This window comes from Carlito syrichta, unplaced genomic scaffold, assembly GCF_000164805.1.
Source record: "Carlito syrichta isolate Samal-C Ts95f unplaced genomic scaffold, Tarsius_syrichta-2.0.1 Scaffold307172, whole genome shotgun sequence".
Lineage (NCBI taxonomy): Eukaryota > Metazoa > Chordata > Mammalia > Primates > Tarsiidae > Carlito > Carlito syrichta.
This window is the reverse complement of record NW_007251268.1, coordinates 257732-264388: the sequence shown is the minus strand read 5'-3', so window position 1 is coordinate 264388 and position 6657 is coordinate 257732. Positions and strand designations below refer to the sequence as shown.

The window sequence follows — 6657 nt, the reverse complement described above, 5'->3', positions numbered from 1 at the left end:
GCGCAGTGGGGGTCGGGGGGCGCGGGGAGCTGGGGGCTGCGGAAGGAGGTCTGGGAAGGCGTCCCAGAAGAGGGGGTCCTGGGAGCGGGCCCTGACCGAATTCCTTGGAGGTCTAGGTGGGGGAGGAACAGAGGCATTGCGGCGTGAAAGCCCCGAGTAGGCACCGAGAATTTGGGGCGCACAGGGTCAGGAGAAATGTTGAAAGACAGCGGAGCCCAGATGGCGAAGGACCGAGAACGCCAGGCTCAGGAGCTCGTGCTGGGGCGCAGGCTGGGGGGAATCACCAGCCAGCGCTGCTACTCAGGAACGCCCGCCCCAGCGCTGCCCGCGCTAGATCGCCTGTAGGGGGCGCCAGGCCGACGGGGCGGCACTGGGCTGTGGTGCAGTCTGGGACCAGCAGGGGGAGCAGAGTCGCGCTGAGGCAGCTGGGCCGGGGGGCGGGGAACATTATGCAAACAAATGCAAATGAGCATCTGCCGGAGGCAGAGACAGCCTGGGCCTCCACTGGGCCGAGGGCGGTAGCCACCACGTGCAGGCGCTTCCGAGGCAATGCGAAGGAGGGCTTTGGCGCTAAATGGACAGAGCACGTCGGGCTTGGCCTGCCGGATGGCCTGGGTCCCAGTGCCCTGGAGTTCAAGGATTGGACCTATTGCCTCAATCTCCCAGCTTTTCCCAGCAGACACTTCCTCCAGGAAGCCTCCCTTCTTCTCCCATCCCATAAACTTCTCCTGCCTCAGATCCGGTTTCAGCCTCCGCGCTGGTCTCTTCCAGCCTCGTTCCCTCGGGGGTGTTCCCCACCCTGTCTCTGAACACTCTTTCCAAACACGGATCTCCACTGTTACGTCCCCAGCCCCACACGCCGCCCCCTCGCTCCCAGCATACACAGGCCTCCCTCCGGGCCCGCCGGGCACCCAGCTCCTTCTGGATGCTGCTGCCCCACGCTCCTTCTGCTGCCTCCCACTCCTCCCGGAGGCTGTTTACAAAATGCTTTCTTAGCAAGGACTTCTCCGACCCAGGTTGGATCAGGGAGTCCTAAGCACCCAGAGCTTCCTGGGCTCTTCCTCTGAAGATACCTTTCTGGAAGTAGTTATGTCTTTGCAGGATTGTTCCTAGTGCCCACCATACAGATGAAGAACATGGGCATCCAGCTAGTGCCCATATCCCCAGAACCTAGTACAGTGCCTGGCACCAGGCAGGGACTCCCTGTTTAAAAGCCGCTACCAAATCCATCCATTCGGTCCTTGACATTCATACACTTCACAGTCTGCCCACTGCTGACCCCTCCACCATCGGGCCTCCCATGCCAGGGTGTTTCTGCCAACAACCGAACACCCTGGGTCTTCCAGATTCCCCAGCATTTACAGTCTAGGTCTAGAATAGTGATAGCAGCTATCATTTACAGGTACCCACTATGTGCCAGGTACTTCACATGCACTATTTCTACACCCACAACAGCCCTGAAGAGCAAGTATTGTGATCCCCATTTTCCAGATAAGAAACCAAGGCTTGGAAGGGGAATTGATGGCAGAGGCTGGATTTGAACCTACTCCCTCTTCACTGCTGTACACAGATGCGTGGCAGTGTAGCATAGTGATGACCCCAGGGGCTCCGAAGTCAGATGGACCAGAGTGGCATCCTAATTCCACTACTCACATGCTGTGTAGCCTTGGACAGAACTTAATTTCTATGGACCTCAGTATCCTCATCTGTAAAATGGGAGTAATCCTATCTCCCTCATGAAGATCGGCTAGAGGATTAAATGAGATTACGTGGGCAGAACAGTTGCAACAGTAGCTGGCTGGAATAGGTGGTCAGTAAACAGCAGCTCACATTATAGTCATTATTCAACCACTATGCCTTCAAGTCTTCCCTGCCACCAAGTCCCCTGGCTCCCAGGTAACACCTTCATACCCCTGTCAGCGAGCTGGTCAGTGTGGCCTGTACATTTGTCTCCCCATCAGAGTGGGAGCCCCAAGAGGCACAGTCTCTTTCTGTTCAGTGTGTCCACCACCCGGCACGGCACTGGGTCTTGAGAAGAGTGGGGTAAGTGACTTAGAGGCTGACCACTCCCTTTGTGACGACCCTTCTCCTGGGTCTCCTAATTAATTGTCTGGAATTGCTGCTCACTCATGGTTTCACTGGAGCCGACTTGTCATTAATCAGGCACTAAGATTTGCAGAGCTCTGTCTGCACCAGCTGTCTGGGGCTGCCAGGCCACCACAAAGGAAGCCAGGACCTATATAGCAGACACCAACCAGAAAAAGGTCCTGAGGACGCCCAAGGAATGATGCTGGCTTGATTGATGCCTTGGGCAAGGTGGCACCAGCAGGACTGAAATTTACCACCAGTACACACCAGTGGAACCACACTAGGTGGTAGAACATAAACACCCCTCCAGATTGGTTGGTATCCACTCAGTCCCTGGGTGATCCTTTACCACCTTGGCTACCCTTGCCCTTCCATCAGGACCCCCAGAACTCCCCCAACATCCAGCAACTAAAGAATTAATACCTGGCCCACAGGAGACAGCGACAAACATTAAGGCTTTTCCCCAACCTCCAGCCATAGGTATAAGGACAGCATCACATCTCAGGGCAGCCCATTCTACCCAAGCTGGAGAGAGCAGACCCAGACCCTTAGCAAGAGGAGAAGCCAAAGTCACCCAGCAGGGGCTGGGTGGGTTGGAAGGGGGAGCAGTCAGCAGACCTGAGGGACCAGAAGGAAAGGGAGCAAGAGCTTATGCAAAGCTGCATGGCAGGATTGGTGAGGGCACATTTTAGGGATGCTGGAAAGGCTGTTCTGGCTAGAGCAAAGGATGTGCAGAGGAGAAAACAATAACGGACAGTTGCTAACATTTACCAAGCACCAGTGACTTGCCAGGCCCTCGACCAAAGTCCCTGTCTCACTCTGTCCCTACCATAAGCCTTGTGAGGTAGAGGCTTAACACCTCCACCTGATGGGTGAAGAAACCTGTACAGGCTCAGAAAAAGCAGGCAAGGAACTGGATCGGTAAAATAGAACCAGAGCCCTGACTGTCTTCAATGCTGGGCTGAGGTGACGGGTGCTCTGGCAAGTTTTTGAAAGAAAGTTAATATGCAGTACACTAGAGTTGTACTAACAACGGACATTCTTATCAGGTCCTTAGATCTCATGAGATCACTATCACTGTACCCGTTTTGCAGACAAGTAACCTAAGCGTTAAGGCTAATTCCAGAACTGGAAGCCAGACCTCCCAGCTGGGAGTCCAGAGCCCTCTCAAAAGGCATCTCTGAGTGGTGGCCAGCCTGAGTACGACTCTACTTACATGCTGTGTGACTTGGGCAAGTCACTCCACCTCTCTGAGCCTCAATGGGTTGTGGTAAGGATGCACTGAGCTCATGGGTATAAGCACCTCAGTCTAGACTAAGGCTTCTTAGTGGGCCCTCAATTAATTAGTTGGATGGTGGCTGAGTCTCCAGATGGAATATGGATGGATGGTGGAGCCAGGTGGCCCACTCACAGGCTGTGTGGCCTTGAGCATGTGCCTTTACCTCTCTGAGCACCCATTTCCTCCTGAAGATCAATAAGATGCAACTTGCCTGCACTGTGCAGAAATGTCAAGGCTTGAAAGATAAAGAACAGCTGAGGAACAACTCCAGATTAAAGGAGAGTAGAGAGACATGACAACCAGCGCAATGCATGGTCACGAACCAGGGCCAAAAATGCCATAAAGAACATTATGGAGACAGTTGGCAAAATTGGAATATGTCGGTAGATTAGATAATAACATTGTTTCCATGTTAAACGTCCTCGCTTTGATAATCACATTAGGGGTTATGTAAGAGAATGCCCTTATTTTTAGGAAATATATCCTGATGATTCCGGGGGTAAAGGGCCATTGTGCAGAACGAGAGAGCAGAGCATTACACACCCGCGCAGGCGTGAGCACCCACGGTGGTAGGACAACTGTGGCAAAATGTTAACTGGTGCATCTGGGGAAGGGCATATGGGAGTTTCCTCAACAGACACCATTTTTTAAAAGGGGTTGTAAGAATGGCCCCGGCCACCGCTTGCCCGCAAGGCCTGCTGGGAGGATAAAAGGGGTGGGGGGTGGGGGGTGGGTGCGCTGCCGGCCGCCCGGCGCTCCGAGGGGCCCGGGGCCCACCTGCACGATCTCCAGCATCTCCTCCCGGCTGATGTAGCCGTTGCCGTCCAGGTCGTACATGCTGAAGGCCCACATGAGCTTCTGCTCCAGGCGGCCGCGCGAGGTCACGCTCAGCGCGATGATGAACTCCCGGAAGTCGATGGTGCCGTCGCTGTTGGTGTCGAAGGTGCGGAAGACGTGCTCGGCGAACTTGGAGGCGTCGCCGTAGGGGAAGAAGTTGGCGTAGATCTTCTTGAACTCGTCCACGTTGAGGATGCCCGTGGGGCAGTCCTTGAGGAAGCCCTTGTACCACTCCTGCAGCTCCAGCTCCGAGAACTCCGTGTTCTCCCGCAGGTCCTGCAGCATCTCGGGCCTCAGCTTGCTGTTCTGCTTGCCCATGGCCACCGAGCCAAGTCCCACCTGGGCCCCCGAAGGGGTCAAGGGACAGAGAGGGGTGGTCAGGCCCGCCTGGCCCTCTGATGTCAGGCCAGAAGGGTCCCTGACACCAACCATCCCAGCCTCTCCCTTGACCCAGTGAAAGAGAGTAGCTGGCCCCATGTCCCGCAGCCTACACCCTGGCATCCTGCTCTGGGACGTGCTCCACACCGTCCCCCCAGGCCACACACTGCCCTGGGGAGCAGACCCGGAGAGGGAGGAAGGGAAGGGAGTTTGCACTGGCTCAGGCCCTTCTCAGTGACGGCCACTAAGTCATCACCGGTGCCTACTGCAAGGGGACGTATGGGGGTCAGTCTCATTGTCCAGCTGAGAAGGCAGGCTCAGAGAACAGAGGCGACCTGCTTCAGGTCATGCAGCCATGGCAGGACAGGGCTGACTCCCAGGGTTGCCCACAGAGGTGCAGAAAGATCTTCCGGTCCTTTTCCCTCCTGCCTGCTCTCCCTCGTTGCCTCACGTTTGCCTGCGCACCAAAGACACCTGCAGTCCAGACCCTGCCCTGGTCCCTCCCCCACAGGCATGCCTGACAAGAGGCAGCACGGGGCAGGTGTGAGTCTAGGCTCCAGAACCAGATCATCTAGGTTTGAATCCCAGCTCTTTCTCTTATCAACTATGTGACCTTGGAAAAGTCCTGTAATCTGTCTCTGCCTCATCTGTAAAATGGGGTAATAAAAGTACTTACCTCATAGGTTGTTGCAGGGATTAAGTTAGTTAATATATGTGAAATACTTAGAACCATGCCTGCATAGATAAGCACTACGTAGTGCTAAATAAATAAAATGACTTACAGGTACCCACGTACCACAGAACTCATGCACAAACTACGCAAATGAATGTGTACTGATAACAAGTATGTCACCCAGCTAGCCAAATCTACACACTGGCCCCTCTGCCATTCACGGACCAGCCCACACCAGCTCATGGGTCACCGTGCCTCTTCACTTGACAACATTCCCTCTGCTCCACGACTCACACGTACTGACACATGGCATCACGCGCAATTCCCATCCCCTGTGCACCAAGACACACCAGCCCACGACCCCACATGTCTCACACATGCCATCGCACGCCAACTCACATGCCGCCACCTCTCACATGGCCAGCTGCACGTGGGACCTTCAGGCACCCTTGTCATTTTTCTTTCTTTTCCCAGGGGTGCTGCAAGGTCCCAGGAGAGGGAGCTGCAGCCTTTCCCAAATCAGCTAAGGGCCCCTTTGCTGGGGAGACCCCTCACCCATCCAACCTTCCCCACACGTACCTTTTATCTAGTCCTGAAGCTTCCCTCCATGCAGGAGGCTAAAGTGTGGAGGCTGAGTGGAAGGCATAGGAGAAAAGCCAGCCAGGCAGTTCTGGACAGGGATGTAGGAATGAGTGTTGGTGACCTCCCCTCCAGCTTGGGGCGGGGGGTCCTGGTGAGTGCATGTGCGCGAAGCTCTGTGCACATGAGTGGGCATGTGTGCTCATGCATGATGCCTGCCCCTGGTCTCCGCATGGCATTTGCTTCCCGTGTGTTTCATCCATGTCTGTGTGTGTGCATTATATGTGCATGTGATCCGGTATGCGCCCGTTGCAGTGTAAGAGAATGTGCCCGGTGGCCATTTGGGGAACCTGCGTGTGTCTTCAGTAGTGTGTCACGTGCCTGTTACTGTAAGTTGGTGCCCTTTCTTTCTAGAGCCCTCTCTTCTGCCCCAGGTTGAGGACCCACCACACAAGTGTGTGGGAAGGGACTGAGGAAATGCGTAGGGCCGTGGTGGGGGAGTGTGTCCCTCACTCCCCTCCTCAAGGTCCAAGGAACTGGGTCACCGAGGCGGGGGCAGAGAGATGCGCGGAGCCGGCGAGCTCCTCCAGTGCCCCCTCCTCCGTGCCACCCTCGGAGTTGCCCCTCCCAGGTGGAAGAAGACTCTGCTGTCCCCGCAAAGACCTCGAGTCCCCAAAACGGGAAGAGCCCCCAGCTCGACCGAGAAACCCGCCCCGGGAACCGCTCCGAGCCTCCCCCAGCTCTGGCCCCGAGCCCCCGCCTCAGTCCTTCCAGCACGCGGAGAGCGCCCGGCGCCCGGCCCCTCCTGGAGGGGGCGCTCCCG

The 6657-nt window shown here is 55.9% G+C and overlaps 1 protein-coding gene across 1 annotated transcript in view; it reads right to left on the bottom strand.

Annotated features, from left to right (window-relative positions):
* The window catches only part of HPCA (hippocalcin), a 7943-nt gene that overhangs the window by 797 nt on the left and 489 nt on the right, over positions 1-6657 (bottom strand). The window contains exon 2 of the mRNA XM_008063990.2: positions 4145-4543. Within this exon, the coding sequence (XP_008062181.1) occupies positions 4145-4522 (378 nt within the window). The 5' untranslated portion in view covers positions 4523-4543. The remainder of the gene's footprint in view (positions 1-4144; positions 4544-6657) is intronic.